We start from the raw sequence: 24600 nt of genomic DNA on the forward strand, positions 1-24600 counted from the left end.
ATGCATCACCACGACGACGACGATGATGATGATGATGATGATGGTGCTGCCCGAGCCGTTCTGCCTGCCCGCCTTGCGCTGTGGCAAGCGAGGTAAAAGCAAGGAGGAGGGAGGGAGAGAGGGGGTGGGGGGGAGGGAAAAATAAATAAATAAATTAAAACCCCAACAATTCCCCGTCTCCAGGGAGCGGCGTGGTGGTTGGCAGCGAGCGAGGGAGCGCGCACGCAAGGAGGGAGGAGAGGGAGGAGCACATCCTAATGCAGAGATGCTGCAGTGGCTTTGGGCACACACATCCACCCTCGGCCAGCCACCAGGCGAGCGCTGCCTCGCAGCCCAGCCCCCGGCAGCCGCCAGGCCCCGCGGGCCCCCGGCTGATGCCCACGCAGCCCTCCCGCCGCAGGTAAGCGCTCTGTGCCGCTCTGCTGCCTCCCGGAGCCATGGAGGGGGCTGAGGGTGGGTCTGAGCATCCTCCGGCCGGGGGGACCCTGCGGGGTCCCGGCGGGCTCTGAAGGGACGGGGACAGGAGCTGAGGGTGGTTCGGGCATTCCGGAAAGGATCTGAGGGTGGTTCGGGAATTCCGGAGAGGATCCAGGGGTGGTTTGGGCATTCTGGGGAGGATCTAGGGGTGTTTTGGGAATTCCGGAGAGGATCCAGGGGTGGTTTGGGCATTCCGGGGTGGTTTGGGCATTCTGGGGAGGAGCCGAGGGTGCTTTGGGTATTCCGGAAAGGAGATGAGGGTGGTTTGGGCATTCCGGAGAGGATCCAGAGGTGGTTTGGGCATTCCGGGGTGGTTTGGGCATTCCGGAGAGGAGCTGAGGATGGTTTGGGCATTCCGGGGTGGTTTGGGCATTCCGGAGAGGAGCCAGGGGTGCTTTGGTCATTTCAGGGTGGTTTGGGCATTCTGAAGAGGACCCGAGGGTGGTTTGGGCATTCCGGAGAGGAGCTGAGGATGGTTTGGGCATTCCGGGGTGGTTTGGGCATTCCGGAGAGGAGCTGAGGGTGTTTTGGGCATTCCGGAGAGGATCCAGGGGTGGTTTGGGCATCCGGAGAGGAGCCGGGGGTGGAGTTGGCAGGAGGCGGTGGCACTTGTGGCAGCGCTGCCTGCGCGGCCGAGGTCAGGGCGGCTGTCAGCAGAAATGTCTCTTACGTGGGGAAAAAAAAAAAAAAAAAAAAAAAAAAAAAAAAAAAAAAAATTCGGGGAATATTTCGGTTCTCAGCGATTGTCGCGAGGTTTTTTTCCCCGGCGCGTTCCGGCCCGAGGCACTTCGGGAGAGCGCTGGGAGGAGGGATCGGGTATTTCCAATGTGCTGGGGGGTTCTGCTGCCCAAAACTACTTCAGCACCCCCAGAAGGAGCGGGCAGGGTCTCCTCTGCAGGGAGGGAGCAGAGAAAGAGCCGTTTTGTCCCAGTTCACCTTCCTGAGGGCAGATCCCGGGTCAGGGTGGGATTTGGGGGTGCTCCGGGGGGGTTTGTGTTTCTGGGGCTGTGCCAAGCCGCGGATCCATCCCTCCATGGGCACGGGGGGCACCCCACAATGAGAGCCCCCCTCTGTTCCCATTGCCGAGGGATAAAATCTGGGGGGATCATCCTGGGGCTCCTTCTCGTGCCTTCAAACTCCCCCAGCTCCCTCCTCACCGCACCCACGCTGACCCCAAAACTGCCGCGACCCCCAGCAGCCCCCGGCGTTATCCCGGCGTTCGGAGCGGGGCGGGTTCCCGGGAGATCGGCGGCTCTCCCGGGAAACACCGGTTGCTGTGAGGATGGGAGGCAGCACTCGGAGCTGCGAGAAATCCCGAGGCTTTCCCCGAGCCCGGCCCTGCTCCTCCCAGGCAGATCCAGCAGGAATTCCGAGGGCGCAAAGCAGGAGCACGGGGTCGTGCAGGAGATTTAGGATCAATAAATGAACCTCTCCAGGCTGGGGATTTGAGATTTAGTGACACAACCCCAAAACCCTCTTGTTTTGCTGAGATGCGGATCCCAAACTTTCCAGAATTCCTCAGAATTCCCAAAAACTCCAGAAAACGGGAGATGGGGAGGTCCTGTGAGCCCAGCTGCGCTTGGGCTCAGGTAGAGTGAGACAAAGGGTTCCCAAAGCTCCTCTCCACCCCCTGATTAACTCCCACAAAACTGAGCTGCCACTTTTACCCCTTTGGAATATTCGCCGAGGATTTGATGGTCTGGCTTAGGATTTTCTGCGCGGATTTGCCGCCAATAAACCAGAAAAGGGCAGAAAACCCAAACCGCGCGTTTAGGATTTCCCACAGCACGTGGAATTTCCACCCCACGCTAAAACGGGAATCCACGCAGAACTGAGCCCGCGTTAAAGCCGTTAAATATGGGCTGGAAATTCCCAAAACCCGAATTATAATATTTGAGGAGAGGGCGAGCCCTGCCGGGGTTTCTCTCACCGTGGCACTGTGTCCCTGTCGCTGGCAGTGCCACCACCCCCAGAGGGGCACCTGGAGCCCCTGGCACCTCCGGGGGTCTCCCGGCAGCTCCGGGAGCCGCTCCCGCCTCAGCCGCATTCCCAGGATCGGGGCCGGCTCCCGGAGCCCGCACGGGGTCCCAGGGAATTTGGGATGGAGTTCCAGGAATTTGGGGTGGGGTCCCAGGGAGATTGGGAAGAGGTTTTCAGGGAGATTGGGATGGGGTTTCAGGGAGATTGATATGGGATTTACAGGAAAAATTTGGGATGGGGTTTTCAGGGAAAATTGGGATGGGGTCTCCGAAAGTTTGGGATGAGGTCTCAGGGAGATTTGGATGGGGTTTTTAGGCATTTTGGAATGGGAGTTTCAGGGAAATATGGATGAGGTCCCAGGAAATTTGGGATGGGGTTTCAGAGAGCTCAGGATGGGTTTTCAAGGAGTTTGGGATGGGGTTTTCAAGGAGCTAGGGATGGGGTTTTCATGGAGTTTGGGTGGGGTTTTCAAGGAGTTTGGGTGGGGTTTTCAAGGAACTCAGGATGGGGTTTTCAGGGAACTCGGGATGGTGATTTCCCCATCTCCCACGGTTTTGCTCAGCGCGGCTCTCCAGCTGCACAAAATCCCTTTCCCCGAACCCGAAATCTTTCACTTTCCATGAAAAACACCCCCGGTCCCGCTGTAAAATCCAGGATCCCAGTGGGACGATCCCAGGGAGCCCCAGGGACATTCCCAGCCGGAGCCGGCTGTGAATCCCAACCCCAGCCCTGCCCAGCAGCCCTGACCCTAAACTGGAACATTCATTATCAACCGGGCAGCCTTAAAAACCGGGAGCGACCAGGAAAATCTGTTTAGTGCTGATCCCCCGACGAGGCTGGGAATGTTTGGAGCCCGAACCCCAAACCACGGGCAGGAGAGAAGGTTGGACACGGGTGTGGAGCGTCCCAAGGAGCAAAAACCCGGCAGCACCGCCGGGAGCAGCCGCAGCGATTTTAACCCCAGTATGACCAGTACAAGCACCCAGCGCTGCACTGGGAGGGCTGAGGAGCTCCGGAAAGCTTGGGAAGATCCCTGGAACCGCTCAGGCATCCCCAAACCCCAAAACATTGTGAAGGCGCTCGCTGTTTGATTAGGTCTCCCATTCCCAACCCTTTCTCCAGGAGGTTTCCCCAGCTCCCAGCTCGTTGTTCCCGGCTCCCAGGAGCGCTTCCAGCGGCGGGGAGGGGCTGGAGCAGGTGGGAGCTATTTATACCTGAGCACAGCAAAGCAAAGCAAAGCGCGGCCGCTCTGACGCCACCACAGCGCGGGAGGAGCCCGGGATAGTCCCGGCTTTAGGCCGAGCTCCCCCGAGCTGAGCCGGGCCTGGAGAGGGCGGTGGGAAGCGCGAATGGGGGGGTTTGTTATGGGGAGGGGGCTCAGCTCCGTCCTTGTTGCCCGATTGATAGATGACACAAAACTCGGATAAGTTTTGTGGGTGCTTCATTAAGGGCCCGGGGAGCTTGGGGGACTCACGTCCCAAAGTCCGAGCCCCCAAATTCACGTGTGGGTGCTTCCCTCTTATACATGCGATTCACAACAAAGTCTCCAAGAAACAGTTTCCCGTTCCCCTTGCCTGGTCACAGACCCCTTATGACACATTCCTTGGTTCACAAACAAGATCATTAATCCTCTGTTTATCTTATTCTAAGAGCATTGTATGCTGCCTCCAGACAGGTTAGCATTCTTACTTTCTTGCACTAGTTTAATTATTTATTAAATCCCTAAGACTGCCTGCTAGGTTACACACAAAACCCAACACACACTTTCAACGGCTACAAAACTACTTTTTAACAAACCAGTTCACACACAACTCACTATAATTAAATATTTTGCTAAATTTCATTTCTTTTCCAACATCCTGGCTGCCTGAAAATCCCACCCGGCCCAGGGAGGGTCCAACAAGAGCAGCCGGGATTTCCCGGGAAAAGGGAACAATTCCCGGGAAAACTGGACATTTCCCGGGAAAAAGGAACGTTTCCCCAAAAGGGTTGGCAGCAGGGGAATGCGCCTATGGGAATATCCCTGACTTTAATCAAGATTTGGGGCCCACATCGTCTCTCAAATTCCCACTGGAATCGCTCCTGGGTGGATTTCCAGAGTTCCAAACTCATCCCGGCTGCTCTGGGCTGAGCTCTGAGTTGGAATTCGAGTCTGGAGGGAGAGTTTAGAGCGGCAGCCTGGCTTAACACCAGGCCCGTGCCCAGCCTGTGGGGATTCCCTTCCCGAGCCAAAATTCCCCATCCCTGGGGGCTGGAGATCCATGGAAAAGTCTCCCGACTCTTCCCATCGGTGCCCTTGGCTTTGTCATTGTCCCAAGGCTTTTCTCAGGGCTGAGCCACCCTGAGGTCCCGAGGTCCCACTGGAGGTGACCCAAACCCAGAACCCCCAGGAGCTCCAGCCCCAAACCCCTGGGAATTTTCCAAGGGATATTTTAATAGCTCGGGTTGGAATTCCATTTCCCCCTGGAAGGCACCGAGGAGAGAGATGGGAATGGGTTTGTTTGGTGAGGAAAAAAGACAATTAAAATATAAATATAAATAACTATGATTATAAATAACAATATAAAGATGACTATAAATATAACTATAAATATGAATATAAACAATAAATATAACTATAAATTATAAATATAAATAATATATTTATATAATATAAATATAAATATGCTTTTTAAAGGGAAACTCACTCACTGCAAAGCTCACATGTAAAATTCTCTCTGCTCAGACCAGGAAAGTCCCACTCAAATTAAAATATCCTTTTATTTTTTTTCCAAAATCGGATTTTCCCCCCAAGCCCACCCTGCCCACTCGCCTTTCCATGTCCAGACCAAAGGCACCTCCTGGCTTTGTCTCCTGCACAAAGGCAGAGTTTGGAGCAAAAGGAAACTCCCCCAAGCCCCGGGAACAGCCCAGAACTGTCACCAATTATTTAGGAAAAGCCCTCCCAGGATCGGGATCTACTTGGGGTGACAAACTCCGCCCCAAGCCCCTCTTTTGGTCCTCATTTGGAGCCTTCCTTGCTCAGGATGGGTTTGGAGTGGCCCAGAATTCCTGCAGGACCTGGAACCACCGACAAATCCAACCCAAAAAAGCTCTGGGAAGGGCTGAATGCAGAGTTTCCCTCTCGATCCTCCCCAGATTTCCAGGAGGACAAACCCGTGACAATGAATCCATCTGTCCCTCCCCAGCCACGCTGTGCTGGGACGGACACGATGTCCCCAACCTTGGGAAGGTTCCGAGAGTCAGAATCCAGGGGACATCACAGGCCTGCCCCTTCCTTTTTATCCCTTGAATAAAAGAGGCACAGGAGGGATCGTGGCCGGAGCGATCCCTCCCCGGGGAATGCTGCGGCAGAAGGAGCTGCCCCACTTAATCCCAAATGCTCCTCCGGTGGCTGAGAGCAGGGGATGGAATTACACTGATTTATCCCAGTAATGGATAGCGCTGAACGCGGCGTCTCCTGCCAAAACCCACCCCTGACCTTCCCAAAACCCCGCTGGAATCGTCCTCCAGAGGATGCAGCTCTGCAGTCAGAGCCGGGGGGGCTGTTCCAGGCTGCTCCCCCTCTCCAAATCTCCCCGAGCTCCCTGAATCCGCCTCCCTGATCAAGGATCGCTCCCAGCTCCGGAGGGAAGGGATCCTGTGGAGCTCTCCATCCTGGAGGGAAGGGATCCTGTGGGGCTCTCCATCCCAAAGGGAAGGGATCCTGTGGGGCTCTCCATCCTGCCCCATTCCCAAAGGGAAGGGATCATGTGGAGATCTCCATCCCAAAGGGAAGGGATCCTGTGGGGCTCTCCATCCTGGAGGGAAGGGATTCTGTGGAGCTCTCCATCCTGCCCCATTCCCAAAGGGAAGGGATCATGTCAAGCTCTCCGTCCCAAAGGGAAGGGATCATGTCAAGCTCTCCATCCCAAAGGGAAGGGATCCTGTGGAGCTCTCCATCCCAAAGGGAAGGGATCCTGTGGAGCTCTCCATCCTGCCCCATTCCCAAAGGGAAGGGATCATGTGGGGCTCTCCATCCCAGAGAGAAGGGATCCTATGGAGCTCTCAGTCCTGGAGGGAAGGGATCATGTGGAGCTCTCCATCCTGCCCCATTCCCAAAGGGAAGGGATCTTGTGCAGCTCTTCATCCTGCCCCTATCCTGGAGGGATCCTGTGGAGCTCTCCATCCCCGAGAGAAGGGGTCATGTGGATCTCTCCATTCCTCCCCATCCCAGAGGGAAGGGATCATGTGGAGTTCTCCATCCTGCCCCACTCCCAGAGGAGTCCTGTGGAGTTCTCCATCCCTCCCCATCCCAAAAGGAAGGGATGTGGAACTCTCTGCCCCCAAAGGGAAGGGATCATGAGGAGCTCTCCATCCCAAAGGGAAGGGATCACGTGGAGCTCTCCATCGCTCCTGGAGGTATCAGTGACAGCCTCCATTAGCGGCGGTGACAGATCCCCTCTCAGGACACCAGCAGGCTCTTGGGTCTCTGTCAAAAATACCCCAGGAACAGGGCAAAAACTGCTCCCTGTGACCCTTCCTTAATTAGGGATGGGAGCAGGGCTCAGTGTCCAGTGCAGAGTGTTCCTGAGCTTTGGAGGAGCTGAGGGTCAGAACCAGGGTCAGGAGCTTGGGGTTGGATCCAGGACCAGGAGCCTGGGGTCAGAGAAATCCAGGGAATGTCAGAGAAATTCCCTGGATTTCAGAGCTGCCCCAAGGAGCCCCCAGTCCCAGGAGAGAGGACGGGCCCAACTCTGACCTCCTTCTGCTGCCTCCTCTTTGTGGAAGAGATTTCAGCTGGCAGGGAGTGGGTTTGGATGGGATATTGGGAGGAATTCCTGGCTGTGAGGGTGGTGAGGGGTTGGGATGGAATTCCGAGAGAAGCTGTGGCTGCTCCATCCCTGGAAATGTCCAAGGCTGGGTTGGAGCCACCTGTGGAAGATGTCCCTGCCCATGGCATGGGGTGGGATGGGATTTAAGGTCCCTTCCCACCCAAACCGGTCTGAAATTCCACGAAAATAACAAAATCCAGCTTTTCCCCTCTCTTTCCTGTTTGTTTTCGAAGTGTGAGGGGGAGAGGGAACAAAGAGAGCGGAGCTGCAGCTGGAGCCCTCCCGGGCAGCTCCCGGGGCTCAGCAGAGGATTCAGGCTCGGAAAACGGGGCTGGAGCAAAAACTCCCCGAGTTTAATTTGCAGCCGCTGGTGCAGGAACAGCTCCCGCCTCTCCCAAAGCCTCTCCCAAGCCCTGGGGCGAGGGAACTGCGGAGATTTGGAAAAGTCAACTCATTAATTAGCGCAGGGCTGGCATCTCCCGGCTCAAAGCTGCCCCTTGTCCCCAGGGCGGAGGGACAGGCCGGGGGAACAAAGGGACAGTGTTGGCCGCAGGGCCGTGGGCTCGGGACGCTGTTTGGGGCAGGATTCTCGGTGACATCAAGTGACTCCATGTGACCGAGCCGCTCCAGGGCTGCTGGAACCAGCGGCTGCTGCGTGGGAGCGGCTCCCGCCCCGCTGGGCTCTGTCCCCAAATTCCCTGTCCCTGTCACAGCTCTGTCCCCAAATTCCCTGTCCCTGTCACAGCTCGGGGCTCTCCCACCTGGAGCTGCCGCCTCCCTCCCCGGCTAGGGGAGATAAAGGAGCTCCGGCTTTACTTTGGGGCTGTCAGGGAACAAAATCCCAGCAGGGCTGAGGGCGGCTGTCACCTCTGTGTCCTCTCCTGCCTGTCCCCTTTGTCCCCTCCTGTCAGTTCCCTCTCTGCCCCTTCCTGCCTGTCCCTTCTTTCCCCTCTCTGTCCCCACTCTGTCCCCTCCTGCCTGTCTCCTCTGTCCCCTCTCTGTCCCCTCCTCTCCTCTCCTGACAGACCCCTCTGTCCCCTCCTATCAGTCCCCTCTGTCCCCTCTGTCCCTCTCTGTCCTCTCCTGCCTGTCGCCTCAGTCCCCTCTCTGTCCCCTCTCTGTCCTCTCCTTTCAGTCCCCTCCGTCCCCTCTCTGTTCCCCCTCTTGTCCCCTTTCTGTCCCCTCCTGTCAATCCTCTCTCTCCCCTCCTACCTGTCCCCTCTGTCCCTTCTCTGTCCCCTCTCTGTCCCCTCTCTGTCCCCTGCCCGGCTCTCCGTGCTGGGCTCTGCTCCGGGCACTGGGATCCAGCCCTCGGATCCAGACAAGAAAAACCCCCAGGATTTTGGGATGGATCTGGGGACAGAATTTTGGATAGATTTTGGGATGGAATTTGGGGATAGATTTCGGGATGGATTTTGGGATGGATTTCAGGATGGATTTTGGGATGCTGGCAGCAAACCCTTCTCTCCGGCCGAGGACACAAAGAGCCCGGCTGGTTCCTGCAGCCCGAGCCGGGCTCTGCTGTTTGCTCAGGTGCTGCTGGTAATGAGGGGGGGTTGGGAAGGGGCCGAGCATCCCGGGGGATGCGCTAATCCCTGCTCCGGGGGCTGGGGGCGGACAGATGGGCAGGGACGGGAGCGCAGGCAGCACCAGCTGGAGCAGGGGGATGAGCAGCAGGAGCGGCCCGGGAGCTCTGGCAGCATCCTCAGCTCCTTGCGGGGCGTTCTGGGGAGGGCAGCGGGAAATGAGGCCCTGCCGGGCTCCAAGAGAGCTCCGTGAGCCGTTTCCAAAGGGTTTGTTAACAAAGAGGGAGAAAACAGCCCGAAATCCCGGCTGGAGATCCGGGGGATCGGTGCCGCTCCCACAGAGGGCTCGGGGCTGCACAAAGAGCCCAGGGTTTGGCTGGGGGTTTGATTTTCGTGAATCTTTAGGGATCACAGGAGGCTGTGGAAGGGACTGGGAAGGCCATCAGGAGATGCCCTGGCAGTTGAAGAGTTTCAATTAAAGATTCCTTTGTCACAGAAGTCCCAAATCCTGGAGTGATTTGGGTTGGGAGGGACCTTAAAGCCCACCCAGTGTCACCCCTGTCATGACCTTCCACTGTCCCAGGCTGCTCCAAACCCTGTCCAGCCTGGCCTGGCCATTCCAGGGATGGAGAATCCTGTTCCAGGTCATCCCAACCCTCACCAGCCAAGAATTCCTTCCCATTGTCTTCATTATTTTTGCAAAGGCCCCAAATTATTCCCCAAATTATTCCCCCAAATTATTCATTATTTTCACAAAACCCCCAAATTATTCCCCAAATTATTCCCCCAAATTATTCATTATTTTCACAAAACCCCTGAATTATTCCTCCCTTCTCACTCCCCACCAATATCCCCCGTGCTTCTGCCTTGGTGTCTTCCATCAGAAACGCTTGGAAATGAGAGTTTATGGAGGAGGGGAGAAGAATGAGAAATACCAAAGGAGGAGGGACAACAATTCCACTCTCTGATTGTCCCCTCCCTTGGGGACAAAAGGAGCTCCTTCAGCAGCTCCTGCTCCTCCGGGCACCGCTGGAATTCTGCCCTGGAGTGAGTCTCACTTGGGCTGGTGGCCAGCGGGGAGGCACAGCTGGACTGTGGAGCCTCTGCAACAGCAGCTCCATGGAATATCTGGGGCTGGAAGGGTCCTCTTGACTCTGGAATTGCATCCCCATGGAATATTTGGGGCTGGAAGGGCTCTGCCGACCCCAGAGCCTCTGGAATCGCAGTTCCATGGAATATCTGGGGCTAGAAGGGTCCTGTTGACGCTAGAATTACAGTTCCGTGGAATATCTGGGGTTGGAAGGGCCCCACTGATCCCAGAGCTTCTGGAATTGCATTCCCATGGAATATCTGGGGCTGGAAGGGCTCTGCTGACTTTGCAATTGCAGTTCCATGGAATATTTGGGGTTGGAAGTGCCCTGCTAACCCCAGAGGCTCTGGAATTGCAGCTCCATGGAATATCTGAGGTTGGAAGTGCCCTACTAATCCCAGAGCCTCTGCAACAGCAGCTCCATTGAATATCTGGGGCTGGAAGGGTCCTCTTGACTCTGGAATTGCATCCCCATTGAATATTTGGGGCTGGAAGGGTCCTGTTGACTATGGAATTGCAGTTCCATGGAATATCTGAGGTTGGAAGGGCTCCACTGACCCCAGAACTTCTGGAGCAGCAGTTCCATGGAATATCTGGGGCTGGAAGGGTCCTGCTGACTTTGCAATTGCATCCCCATTGAATATTTGGGGCTGGAAGGGCTCTGCTGAACCCAGAACCTCTGGAATTGCATTTCCATGGAATATCTGGGGTTGGAAGGGTCCTGCTGACCCCTGAGCCTCTGGAATTGCAGTCCCATGGAATATCTGGGGTTGGAAGGGTCCTGCTGACCCCAGAGCCTCTGGAATCACAGTTCCATGGAATATTTTGGGCTGGAAGGACCCTGTTGACCCCTCTGTGTGTCCCCCCCAGGGCCGCCGTCCCCACGCGCCCGTAGAGGCTCCGCAGGACCCGGCGCAGGATGGGAGGCACCGCTGGGCTCATCCACACCTCCCTGGCCGTCGGCACCTTCCTGGGTAAGAGATTCCCGTGGGAGGGGTTGGAGGAGGCGGGAAATCCCTCGGGATCCACCGGTAACCTCCTGCCCGTGGGATGGAACCTCCTGCCCGTGGGATGCGGGCGCTGCCGAATCCCAAATCCCCGCGTGGTTTGGGATGGGCTGTTCCCGTGTTTGTGCTATTCCCAGTATCCCTCTGGGCCAGGAATGTTCGATAACATTCTGCCTTTCTAAACCCAGATTTAAGGAGGTGCAGGAGGAATTTCCTCCTGCCAAGTGGGATTTATTCCACTCCCCATCCCACTTTTCCAGGGATTCCTTGCTGGCCGTACCCCAAAGAGATCCCCCTGCTCCTGAGTGAGCATTTCTGGATGCCAGGGAGGATTTCTGGATCTCAGGAATCATTTCCAGATCTCAGGGACATTTCTGGGTTTCAGGGAGAAATTCCAGATCTCAGGGATGATTTCCAGATCTCAAGGACCATTTCCAGATCTCAACGAGCATTTCTGGATCTTAGGGAGAAATTCTGGATCTTAGGCACCATTTTCAGATCCCAGGGAGAAATTCCATATCTCAGGGACAGTTGTGGATGTCAGGGACCATTCCTGGATTTTGGGGACCATTTCCAGACCTCAGGGACCATCCCTGGATCTCAGGGAGGAGGTCTGGATCTCAAGGACCATTTCTGGAATTTGGGGATGATTTCTGGATTTTAGGGACCATTTCCAGACCCCAGGGCCCATCCCTGGCTCTTGGGGAGGCTCAGGCTGCTCCCTGCAGGTCCCTTTTCCGCAGGGAGACATTTCCTCTCCAGCTGAGCCTGGCTAATGTCCTCCAGCCCATCCATCAGCCCGGGCAGAGCCTGCTGGCCCATCCTCATAAATATCTAATTACCTTTTAATGTTCTCTGCATCCCTGAGGAGGCCCAGGCAGGGGGAGCTGCCCTGGATCCAGAGGCAATTATCCCGCTTGGAAATTATCCTGACCCCGGAGCTGGACTGGGGGTCTCTCAACAACCACCTGAGTTCAGGCAAAAACCCCAAAAATCGCACCCTGGGAAGCCTGGGAGGGTGATTTTCACTGAGTTTTGGCGGGTGGTGCCACGGAGATCCGAGGGGAAAATCCTGGAAATACGAGGATGGATCGGGACAAAAAGATGGAAGCGATGGATGAAGCTCAGGGAAACGTTATGGAGTGGGAAAAGAGCCAGAACGTCCAGGTCTGGAGGGAGATTTAAATATTTAAAGCTTCTGAAGTGCACAGAGACCACTCTAAAATCCCAAACTTTTGTTCAGTTGGGAAAACCTCTGGAAAATCTGGGAATCCAAGCCCTGACCCTTTGTTCCTCAGAAAGCTGCTGGTTAAAAACAACTCAAAATAAAGCCTGGGTTCCTCAGAGAGCTGATCATCAAAAAAGCCCAAATCCAGTTGGATTCTGGGCATAAAACTTTGGAAAAACCAATTTGTTGCCCAGCTCCCTGCTGTGATCCAGGGCTGTGCTGTGGATGTCCTCAGAAAAAGGAATTCAGCTTGGAAAATGTTCCACCGAGGAAATTCATCATTTCCTGGGCTCAGCACAAAGTGCAGCCTCCTGCACACCTGGGCTTTCAGCAAATTCCTAAAATTATCCTAAAAATATCCCAAAAGAGAGACTTTGGAGTCACCTCCCTGCAGCTGCTACTGCAAATCTTCATTTTCAGGTGTTCTGCTTTCACCTGTTTCTCACAATTTTGGGGTTAATTATTATTTTCCCTGATACTGAAGGTTATTCCAGAGGCATGGTGAGGTTTTTCCTGTCATTCCAGCTCTCCCAGCTGGATGGAATATGGAAAATTCCCAGCAGGTCACTCCTCTCCTTTGAAATTTGGCTTTAAAATCTTTATTTTGTGTCTGTCTTCTCCCTTTTTTCCAAATGCCAGAGCTCCAGGACAGATCCTGTATTGGCAATATTAAAAATTGGGAATTCTGTGGTGAATGAAAAAAAACCAATTGGGAATTCTGGGTAGAATGGGCCCAGATCAGTCTCAGAACTCCTGGGATTTATCAGTTCTTGTTTTTAACCTTATCCCCACCTCGTAACTGTTTAATTACTGCCTTAATCAACCCCTGACTCATTTAATGAGCGAAATCCAAGCGTTTCACCCCCAGCACCTTGGAATTGTGGATTAAAATTCACCTGAACCCCTGGCATCGATTCCAAGTGGGAAAATCGATGCCTGGCACTGGCAGCCACAACCTTGGCAGGGACAAAGGGACAGCAGAGGAGAGCGAGGGGACACGGGCTCCAGGTGGGATCAGGAAGGAGGATGAGCCTGATTTGGCTTGATTGGAATAAAAAAATCCCATGGGAAAGGGGCAGGGATGGGAGTGGTACCAATAGATATTTTATTTGTTAAATAAATAGAAATTATTTACCTTATGTTCCCTAATTAATCTCAAAATAAAAGCTGCTCAGCCTGGATCCCACCACCGCCATCTATCAGAGCACAATTAACTCATCTATCAGCACTCAATTAATTCTTTCTCATTAATTCCCCATTAACTCATTATTGTTTCCCCCTCAGTCAGCAGAGTTTATTCCAGCCGGGGCTCCCTCAGCACTGACCTGAACGGGAGAGGATTTCCAGCTTTTCCTTTAGGAATGGGACCATCCTAGATGGAGAGGGGAATCAACCCCAAACCCGCTGCTTTTCCTTAATTCCAAACAACCCCAAACCCGCTGCTTTTCCTCAATTCCAAATAATCCCAGCTCAGAGCTTCTCCCTGTGTGGCTCCGGGAACATCCCATGAGCACATCCAAAGAGGAGAGGATTTCCAGATTTCCCTTTAGGAACAGAACCATCCTAGATGGAGAGGGGAAACAACCCCAAACCCGCTGCTTTTCCTCAATTCCAAAGAATCCAATCCCAGCTTGGTGCCTTTTCCTGTGCGACTCCAGGGACCATTCTGTGAGCACATCCAAAGGGAAGAAGATCTCCAGCTTTTCTTTTAGGAACAGAACCATCCTAGAAGGAAAACAGCTCTGGCTGGGAGGGGAAACAACCCCAAACCCGCTTTTTTCCTTAATTCCAAAGAATTCCAGTTTGGTGCCTCTCCCTGTGCGGCTCTGGGACCATCCCATGAGCACATCCAAATGGGAGAGTATTTCCATCCTTCCCTTTCGGAAGAGAAACATCCTACAAGGAAAACAGCCCTGGCTGGGAGGGGAAACGACCCCAAACCTGCTGTTTTCCCTTAATTCCAAACAAACCCAGCTCGGTGCCTCTCCCTGTGGGGACCATCCTGTAAGCACATCCAAACGGGATATTTCCATCTTTTCCTTTAGGAACAGAACCATTGTAGATGGAAAACAGCGCTGGCTGGGAGGGGAAACGACCCCAAACCCGCTGCTTTTCCTCAATCCCAAACAACCCCAAACCCGCTGCTTTTCCTCAATTCCAAACGACCCCAAACCCACTGCTTTTCCTCAATTCCAAACGACCCCAAACCCACTGCTTTTCCTCAATTCCAAACGACCCCAAACCCGCTGCTTTTCCTCAATTCCAAATGACCCCAAACCCACTGCTTTTCCTCAATCCCAAACAACCCCAAACCCGCTGCTTTTCCTCAATTCCAAACAACCCCAAACCCACTGCTTTTCCTCAATTCCAAACGACCCCAAACCCACTGCTTTTCCTCAATTCCAAACGACCCCAAACCCACTGCTTTTCCTCAATTCCAAATGACCCCAAACCCACTGCTTTTCCTCAATCCCAAACAACCCCAAACCCGCTGCTTTTCCTCAATCCCAAACGACCCCCAACCCGCTGCTTTTCCTCAATTCCAAACGACCCCAAACCCGCTGTTTTTCCTTAATTCCAAAGAATCCCAAACCCACTGCTTTCCCTCAATTCCAAAGAGCCCATCTCGGTGTGTTTCCCTGTGGGGACCATCCCGCGGGCACATCCTTGCAGAGCCGGGATAATTGCCTGGAGCAGGGACACGGGGAGCAGCTGCTCCCAGCCCGGAGCCAATTAGCAGAGCCCCTCTCCCATCCCATCCCAGCCCTTCCCAGCCTCCTCCCGGAGCAGCCGGAACGCGAGGCGAGCCCCGGGAACTGTGGGTCAAGGGCTGCTCCCGCTGATCCCAGCCCATTCCCGGCTGGAGGTGACTCTTCCATCAAACATCCCGGGAATGGCTTCATTGAGAAGCGGCCCCGCTGAGCAAGGGGGGGAAGGAGACAGATTGGCCTTGGCACAGCGGGTTGGAGACGCTCATTAATTCAATTACAGAGCAGGGAAGGATCCCGGAGCTGGGGAAGCAGCTCGGAGCTTATCAGTGCTGGTGGCTCCTTCCCTGATAAGGGCCAGGCGTCTCCAGGGGGACAGGGACAGCGAGGACAGACGTGCTGGCAATTATCCCACCGGCTGTTCCTGCAAGAAGGAGATTTCCAGGCGGGTTCTGCCTGGCTTTGGCTCAGTGTCCCTTCCAGTGACCACCCTGGGCTCTGGGAGCTGTCCCAGCCCATGCCACGGGTGGAACGGGATGAGCTTGAAGGTTTTTCCCACCCAAACCAGTCTGGGGTTCTGGGATTCCCTGTGTGGGTGGACAGGATGAGCTTGAAGGTTTTTCCCACCCAAACCAGTCTGGGGTTCTGGGATTCCCTGTGTGGGAGGGGATCTGCTGGAATTTGGAATTCTGAGACAGGAGGGCAGCTGGCACTTCCCACATTGTCCCCAAAGGGTGGCCCAGGCGTGGTGTGGATCAGGCAGGTGGGGCCTTTGTCCTCTTGTTCCTTCTCAAAAACAGAGACAATTCTGAGTCTGAACATCCCAAAAGCAGCTTCAGGCTCATCCCAGGCATGGAACAGAATGGTTTGTGCTGGCTTGTACTGGTGTGTACTGGTTTGCACTGGTTTGCTCTGCTTTCCACACCATCAACAAACTGGTTTGAGGTGTCAGGAGCCAGCGGAGCTGCAGGGACAGAGGGGACCTGCAAGATGTGTCCAGAGCCGTGAAGATCCCAGTTCTCTCCTCTCCTTCCTCACCCAGGAGAGGATTTTGGAAGAATGAACCAGGCAAAGTCTTTGCAGGCAGAGTAGGAAGCTCAGGGACCAGGGGACATTCCCAGCTCCAGCTGTGGTGCTCCAGGAGGTCCCCACTCCTTGCTCCACGTGTCCCCAGGGATGCTGGTCCCTCTGGAAGGGTGGGAATGCTGCGGGATGCTCGGTGGGAGTGGGAGGGTGTCTCCCCACAGGCTGTGCTGACAGATGGGGTGCGGTTGTCACATATCTCCTTCTCTCCTCCTCGTGGCTGGGCACACCCTACAAAACTGAAAAAGAGGATTTTTTAGGAAAAGCCAAGCAGAGCTGAGCAGTTTTTCCCCTCTCCTGCAGTTTGGTGCCAAGCCCAGAGCGGGATGAGGAGCTACGGGCCGGTGTTCGAGGAGCAGCCATCCCACACCCTCTTTCCTGAGGGATCGGCAGAAGAAAAGGTGACCCTGGCATGCCGAGCCCGGGCCAATCCTCCCGCCACCTACAGGTGAGCTCAGGGCTCCCTCTGCACCTGGAATGCGACAGAAACATCCAGAATTCTATATATGGGAAATTATTGACTGGGGAATGAGATTCCTTGTCCTGTGAGGAGCTGAGGGAGCTGGGGAGGGTTTGGAGAAACCTGAAAAGGGTTTGGAGAGTCCTGAGGGAGTGGGAAGGGTTTGGAGAATCCTGAGGGAGCTGGGGAAGGGTTTGGAGAATCCTGAGGGAGCTGGGGAAGGGTTTGGAGAATCCTGAGGGAGCTGGGGAAGGGTTTGGAGAATCCTGAGGGAGCTGGGAAGGGTTTGGAGAGTCCTGAGGGAGCTGGGAAGGGTTTGGAGAGTCCTGAGGGAGCTGGGCAGGGGCTCAGCCTGGAGCAAAGGAGGCTCAGGGGGAATTCCTGGCTCTGCACAACTCCTGCCAGGAGGGCACAGCCGGGGGGGATTTGGGATCTTATCCCAGGGAACAGGGACAGGAGGAGAGGGAACGGCCTCAGGCTGGGCTGGGGAGGCTCAGGTTGGACATGAGCAGGAATTTCCTCATGGAAATGGCTGGAAGGGGATGCCAAGAGGGGTTTGGAGCGCCCATCCCTGGAGGTGGCACTGAGTGCTCAGGGTGGGGAGCAGGCACAGCTTGGACTCGATGATCCCAGAAGGATTTTCCACCCTCCACAATTCCACAATCCTGAGATGTTCCACCCCTCCCAGGGCACAGCTCACATCCAAATTGACCTCCAGCTGGAAATCCATCAGGCTCAGCCCCATGAGCATGGCCGTGGGGATTTATCCCGTTTTTCCCATCAGGTGGAAGATGAATGGCACGGAGCTAAAGCTGGAGCCGGATTCCCGCTACAGGCTGGTGGCCGGGGATTTGGTGATCAGCAACCCCGTGAAAGCCAAGGATTCTGGCTCCTACCAGTGCGTGGCATCCAACTCCAGGGGCACCGTGGTGAGCAGGGAGGCCTCGCTCCGCTTTGGCTGTAAGTTTGGTGCCACCAGGTAAATTAAACACAGCCCCAGTTAGGCTGGGCTTAAACGGAGCCTGCCTGGGAAAAGGCTGGAGAGAATCTCCAGCACATCATTCCATGGAGAAATCTTCCGGCGCTTCCGTAGAAATTTGGAGAATTTGGAGATTTATGGAGAAAGCCAATAATATTTTTGGATCTCACACCCGAGGAGGGGCAGAGAAAGCGCAGATGTTCCTCCAGTTGTGTTTTCCTGTCTGGGTTTCACTCTGCCTGTTCAGTTTTGCAGGAATTCTCAGCGGAAGAGCGGGACCCCGTGAAGATCACCGAGGGCTGGGGGGTGATGTTCACCTGCAGCCCCCCGCCCCACTACCCAGGTAAGGGGGACACAGCAGAGCACGGGGCTCCCAGATTTTCTGGGAATTCCATGGAAGGAAATTTGGGGTTACTTCAGAGTTTGCAACACAACAAAGCAGAGGCAGGACTTGGTGTGTCCGTGCAAGGGCCAATTCCAGCCTGGAATCCTGCTGGGTCTATCCCACATGGGAGGAGACAACAACCAGAGCAGTCAGTTCCCTTTTCCTCCCATGGAAAGACCAATTCCAGCCTGGAATCCTGCTGAGTCCATTCCACCTGGGAGGGCAAACCAACCCAGTTCATTCCTTTCCTTTTTCCCCCCAGGTTTATCCTACCGATGGCTCCTGAATGAGTTCCCCAATTTCATCCCGGCTGACGGGAGACGTTTCATCTCCCAGACCACGGGCAACCTCTACATTGCCAAGACGGAGGCCTCGGACCTGGGCAACTACTCCTGCTTTGCCACGAGCCACATGGACTTCATCACCAAGAGCGTCTTCAGCAAGTTCTCCCGCCTCAGCCTGGCTGCAGAGGGTCAGTGCTCTTGGGTTGTCCCAAAAATGCCAATTCTTATGGGAAAAATTCAAATTAATAAATGCCGCAAAGCATTTGGGGACAGTGCCCAAGTCATCCTGCAGCCTCTCTTAAGAGCTTCAAAAATATGGATGGGCTGGTATGGGAGGGAAGCAGCTCTCTCTCCAAGATTCCCTGTTTCCACTCCATCTGTGCGGTTTCTCTATTTTTAAAGGATAATTCTGGTACAGGGAAAAGGGAATTAAAGAAGAGGAAGGCCTGAATGGACATGGATTGGAGCAACCTGGGACAGTGGAAAGTGTCCCTGTCCATGGCATGGGTGGAACTGGATGGGCTTTAAGGACCTTCCAACCCAAACCATTCCAGGATCCTGGGGAATCCAGAATTCTCAGGAATTGTGGAGCCTTGAGATGTTATAAAAGAGATTTTTAGAGACTTCAGCAAGAGCTGTCTGAAAAAGAAAATGAAACTTCTGTCCCCTCACCCAAACGGGTTGGGAAGTCACCTCATGGCTCCCTCTGCCCTTTGAGACCCCCTCCTCCCCCCCGGGTGGCATTTTGGTGTCACCCAGGTCCCCTGAGCTGTGTTTTCCCCATGGCAGATACCAGGCAGTTCCCACCCAGCATCAAGGCCAAGTTCCCTGCGGACACCTACGCTCTGACCGGGCAGGTGGTGACCCTAGAGTGCTTCGCCTTTGGGAAGTGAGTGCAGCTCTGTGTGGATCGGCATTGGGATTGGGATCAGGATTGGGATGGGATGGGGAGGGAATGGCAGAACTTCCACACCTCCAATGGAAGACCAGAGATGGAGGGAAATGGGAAAAGGGAGGAGCTGGCCAAAGCAAAGACCCAGTGGGACAGGACCAGGGTGGCCACATGGGGATTGAGCTCAGCCCAGGTTCACCAGCTTGGCTTTTCCGCAGCCCCGTGCCCCGGATCAAGTGGAGGAAGCTGGATGGGCCGCAGTCCTCCAAGTGGATCGGCAGCGAGCCCCTGCTGCAGATCCAGCAGGCTGGATTTGAGGATGAGGGGACGTACGAGTGCGAGGCGGAAAACTCCAAAGGGAGGGACACCCACCAGGGCCGCATCATCATCCATGGTAATGCATCCAAACTCGTCCTTTTTTCAAGGGGACACACCCAAACTCATCCCTTATCCAAGAGGACACACCAAACTCATCCCTTATCCAAGAGGACACACCAAACTCATCCCTTATCCAAGGGGACACACCCAAACTCATCCCTTATCCCAAGGGACACACCCAAACATGTCCCTTATCCCAAGGAACACACCCAAACTCATCCCTTATCCAAGAGGACACACCAAACTCATCCCTATCCAAGCGGATGCACCAAACTTGTCCCTTATCCAGGACAAAACCAAACGTGTCCCTTATCCAAGAGGACACATGCAAAAATGTGTCCTTCACCCAGGGAACAGATTAAACATGTGTTCTTCATCCAAAGAACACATTAAACACATGTCCTTCACCCAAGGAGCACATCTAAACATGTGTCCTTCACCCAGAGAACACATTTTAACTTCCCAAGGTGCCCCAGGCAATGGTCCAAGGCTTTGGGACTAAAACCACCCCCTCTAATCCTGCCCCTTCCCAGCCCTAATTAAAGGTGTTGCAAAGCCCCAACCAAGACCTGCAGGGATCAGGGAAACCTTTCCTTGATGGGCACATTTGGGCTGTGGCAAAGAAAGAGAGAGAGAGAGCTCTTAACAGGCTCTAAAATCACCACAGCAAACATCAGGGAACCAGGGAAGGAAGGAGAGCGCTAAAAATCAAACTTGGCTCGTGCTCAAGATCCTCTCCAAGCCTGAGGAGCTCCCAGCAGGGGTAACGCTCCGAGCTGTTGAGCAGATCTAATCAAGTTAAAAAACTTAAGCTGGTTACCTCATCCTGATCCCAGTTTTTCCTGAAGTTCAGGAATGGCCTGAAGCTGAGAGAAGGAAGGTTCAGAGGAGATTTCAGGAAGAAATTCTTTACTGTCAGAGGGTGAGGCCCTGGCACAGGGTGGATGGGGATGGTGGCACAGGGGCTGTGGCATTTCCCATTCTTGGAAGTGTTCCAGGCCAGGCTGGACAGGACTTGGAGCAAGCTGGGATGATGGAAGGTGTTCCTGCCCAAGGCACTGGGGGATCTTGAAGTTCCTTTCCAACCCAAACCATTCCATGATTTGATGGTTCAGGAATGGCTGAATTTACTCTTAAGAAGAGAAACCAATTCCTCAGCCCTGGACTCTGCCCTGATCTTGCACAGCAGGACCCGGCCGTGCCTCTCACTGCACAAAAGGCCGGGGCGGTTCCCGTGGCAGATCCCGCTGTGCCAACGACTGTGCCGGCAGCGCTGGCACCAGGACATCCTTCTGCCAGCCTGGCACTGCCACCTCTCAGCTGAGCTCCTTGGCTCTGCCCTCTCTCTCTTGTCCCCTGCAGCCCAGCCCGACTGGCTGGACGTGATCTCGGACACCGAGGCCGACATTGGCTCCGACCTGCGCTGGAGCTGCGTGGCTTCGGGCAAGCCCCGGCCCACGGTGCGGTGGCTGCGGGATGGGCAGCCCCTGACGTCCCAGGTACCCCCCCAGCCAGCTCTGACCCCGCTCCTCCAGCCCCAGCCCCTCCTCCTGCCTCGCTCCTGCATCCCCGCCCCGGTTCTCACTCCGCATCCCTCCTCCATGTGCCCCCATCGGGCTGCAAAGCGACGGCACCATCCCCGAATCCCCTCTCCCGGCGCTGCCATCCCAGCCATTGCTTCGAGCAGCTGCAGGGACTCACAGCCGGCCAGCAGGGAGGACAAACCGCCCCTTGTGCCTGTCTTGGTGTCACCTGCACGCTGCTGCTCAGGTGTCTCGGCAAGCAGAGCACGGCGACGGGGGGGGAGTGACCGCACAGACATGAAAACAATTCCTGAGTTTTCCGGCATGGAAAACCAGGCCACCCCAAGGAGTCTGTGATGAAACTCAACCCTGACCCAGCTGATGACTGAGTTCCATTTTAATTTTTTTGTTTTTCTCATCTAATGGGTTCATCCTCTTGTTTGCACAGAACCGCATCGAAGTGAGCGGTGGAGAGCTGAGATTTTCCAAGCTAGTCCTGGAGGACTCTGGCATGTATCAGTGTGTGGCTGAGAACAAGCATGGCACAGTTTATGCAAGTGCTGAATTAACAGTGCAAGGTAATTCCTCCTTTCCCAGAGCTCTGGGTTCCAATGGCACACTGAAAAAAATCTCTTCCTAATATCCTGATGTGATCCTGACGTTGTGATGTTGCAGCGAGATAAGAGCGGGCAAAAACTGCTCCGCTCACCACTGAAATGGCTGCTGGTTCAACAAGACACTGTGCAAGCCTTGAAATTCTAAATCCTGTGTAAATTTCGTGTGAAAGTGGACAAAAAAATGTGTTTAGCCACAGGAAGTGGACAGGACACCCAGCAGCAGCACTACAGCCTCTCTTCCACTATAAATTCCTCTTTTTTGGAGGAAAGAGGGCAAAAAAAAAAAATTTCAGCCTTCATTCCACCCAGTTTGATAGATGGTGACTCGAGCTGAACTACTGCCAAACTTGTTTCACGTTAGTCCAAAAGTTTATCTCCTCGTGGAGATGCCAAAGATAAATTAAAGGCCCTGAGCACCAACTGCTCAACATTAACACACCGAGGCTAACAGGTAAATCCTGATTCCATCTGCAATTCCAGGAGGAGTTTCAGGCAAGCTGGATGTCTGCGTTGGTCAGGATATTGAAGAGATTATCCTCGACATGTTCCAAAGCAGCTGTTGTTGTGTCTCTCAAAGACCTTGCACTTGTTAGGGTCATTCCCATCGCTCCGTCCCACTCCTGTGCCACATAATTCCTGCCTGGCAGGCATCAGGATCCACCCTTGGCAGCCGAGGAATTCCTCCCTTATCCCGCTCTCCAGACTCTGCCTCGCTTCTCTTACCGAGCCATCCAACAAACAAATCAATTCCCACTCGCACGGCGCTGAAATTCCCCCCAGGCCAACGTTTCTAATCGTGCCTTAATCCTCTCTTTTTATCCCTGTAGCCTTAGCTCCAGATTTTAGACTAAACCCAGTGAAGCGCCTGATCCCGGCAGCCCGCAGTGGGAAGGTCATCATCCCGTGCCAGCCACGAGCAGCACCAAAAGCCACCGTGCTCTGGACCAAAGGGACAGAACTCCTGGTCAACAGCAGCAGGTAGCAGCACAGAGTCAGCTTCCACCTAGAAAACGTAGCTGAAATAATTTTATTTTCTTTAACAGAAGACTGGACTCGATGATCCAAAAGTGCTGCTGGCTCCCTGAATTTTGTTACTCCTCTAATTTCTCCTTTAGCAAACTCCTACACAATATTTTCTGCCTGATTTTGTCTCTGGTTTCTCCAAAATCAGTGGAAATTCCCAAATGTCCAGTGGACATTTTAACATTCCTTTGTGTGGCTCCTCCTCCTTTGCAGGGTCACGATTACGGCAGACGGGACCCTGATCCTGCAGAACATCAGCAAATCTGATGAGGGAAAATACACCTGCTTTGCTGAGAACTTCATGGGCAAAGCCAACAGCACTGGAATCCTCTCTGTCCGAGGTAGGGATGATCATTTGGGGTCAATCAAGCAAGAAACAGCCAAGAATGAATGATATGATGTTTCTCCTCTCATTACACTCCCAAAAACCAAAATAATCAGGGAATCAAAGTGATTTCAGGTGGAGCAGCAAAACTTCTGCCTGACCTGCCAACAAACAGCCCTGGAGCAAAGCGTTTCCATTTCCTAGTCCCTCCTCTTCCTCCCGTGAAGCTCCAGCTGTTGGAACGGGATGAGGAGCTGGAGGGGATGGTTTGGGTGCTGAGATGGGGATGTCCATTGCTAATCACCCTTCTTGCTCGTTCCCTGCAGATGCCACCAAGATCACGCTGGCACCATCGAGCGCCGACATCAACGTGGGTGAGAACCTCACCCTGCAGTGCCACGCGTCCCACGACCCCACCATGGACCTCACCTTCACCTGGTCCCTGGATGATTTCCCCATCGACTTTGACAAGTCCGAGGGGCACTACCGGCGAGCCAGCGCGGTGAGTCCAGAGGGAATTCCGGACCACCCAAAATGGTGGAAAATGAATTCCACACTCGTTGTTTGTGTGTTTGTGCCCACCAAAGGTTCTCCATCACTTTGCCCAGAGTGGTTGTGAATTCCACATGCCTGGAAGTGTCCAAGGCCAGGTTGGATGGGCCTTGGAGCAACCTGGGATAGTGGAGGGTGTCGCTGGCCATGGCTGGGGTAGAAGAGGATGGGCTTCAAGATCCTTCCCAATTCAAGCCATTCCATGATTCCATGGTCATTCCCCTCCTAAACTGGAGGAGAAAGGGAAAGGCCTGTGGATAAAGGGAGGCAGAGATCACCCAGTGATCCCTCAATGATGGATCAATGACCCCTCATTGATCACTCAATGATCAATCAGTGATCACTCAACGTTCAATGATCACTTAATGTTCATTCAATGTTCAGTCAATGATCACTTAATGATCACTCAATGATCATCAATGACCACTCATTCATCACTCAATGATCAATCAATGATCACTCAACAATCAATCAGTGATCATTTAATGGTCACTCAATGATCACTCATTGATCATTCATTGGTCACTCAATGATCACCCAATGATCGCTCAATGTTCACTCAACCATCACTAAATGATCGCTCAGTGATTGCCCAGTGGTCACTCATTGATCACTCATTGATCACTCATTGATCACTCATTGATCACCATCCCAAGCCAAACAGACCCAGCACAGCCTCAGCCTTGGCCAGCACTGGATCCATCCAGGATCCATCCAGCTCCATACCCCTGGGGGAATCTTTTCCCATCTCCCTCCTCTCCACCTCCACCACCGCCCACCCACCCAAACCCACCCCACACTGGATTCTGGCCAGCGACCGGTCACCTTCTGGCGCTGTCCCCATCGTGCTGTCCCCTTGCCCTGCAGAAGGAGGCCATTGGGGACCTCAGCATCTCCAACGCGCAGCTGCGGCACTCGGGGCGTTACACCTGCACGGCCCAGACTGTGGTGGACAGCGCGTCCGAGTCAGCCACGCTCACCGTCAGAGGTAATTCCTGTGGGAACGTTCCCTGCTCCTGGCAAACCCAGAGCAATGACATGGCCTGTGCCATCAGCTGCTCTGTTACCACCTCACACCCAATAATTCCATTATAAGGCCCAATGGGTTTTATTTTCACCCAAAACTTGGGTTTGATCATCTTGGAGGTCTTTTCCAACCTTTCCAGCCAAGCTGAGGAGGTTTTCCAGAGGCTAAAGCTGGTGGTGAGGCTTCTCATCTTCCAGAAAAGAAAGGCCCAATGTGAATTTAAGACTTGCACAATGCACAGA

At 54.2% G+C, this 24600-nt stretch overlaps 1 protein-coding gene across 2 annotated transcripts in view; it reads left to right on the plus strand.

Moving 5' to 3' along the window:
- Positions 1-302: 302 nt before the first annotated feature.
- Positions 303-24600, plus strand: part of CNTN2 (contactin 2) — a 30321-nt gene continuing 6023 nt past the window's right edge. For both annotated transcript variants that reach the window (XR_009419905.1, XM_059487825.1), the window contains exons 1-14: positions 303-400; positions 10758-10861; positions 16217-16361; positions 17158-17333; positions 17600-17695; positions 18000-18209; positions 18811-18910; positions 19132-19307; positions 20654-20790; positions 21263-21392; positions 22259-22409; positions 22668-22795; positions 23106-23281; positions 24199-24319. Coding sequence is in view for 1 of the 2 variants with exons in the window: in XM_059487825.1 (XP_059343808.1) it covers positions 10807-10861; positions 16217-16361; positions 17158-17333; positions 17600-17695; positions 18000-18209; positions 18811-18910; positions 19132-19307; positions 20654-20790; positions 21263-21392; positions 22259-22409; positions 22668-22795; positions 23106-23281; positions 24199-24319 (1801 nt within the window). In the remaining variant the exon portion in view is untranslated. The remainder of the gene's footprint in view (positions 401-10757; positions 10862-16216; positions 16362-17157; positions 17334-17599; positions 17696-17999; positions 18210-18810; positions 18911-19131; positions 19308-20653; positions 20791-21262; positions 21393-22258; positions 22410-22667; positions 22796-23105; positions 23282-24198; positions 24320-24600) is intronic.

The sequence above is a fragment of the Ammospiza nelsoni genome, chromosome 23 (genome assembly GCF_027579445.1).
Source record: "Ammospiza nelsoni isolate bAmmNel1 chromosome 23, bAmmNel1.pri, whole genome shotgun sequence".
Lineage (NCBI taxonomy): Eukaryota > Metazoa > Chordata > Aves > Passeriformes > Passerellidae > Ammospiza > Ammospiza nelsoni.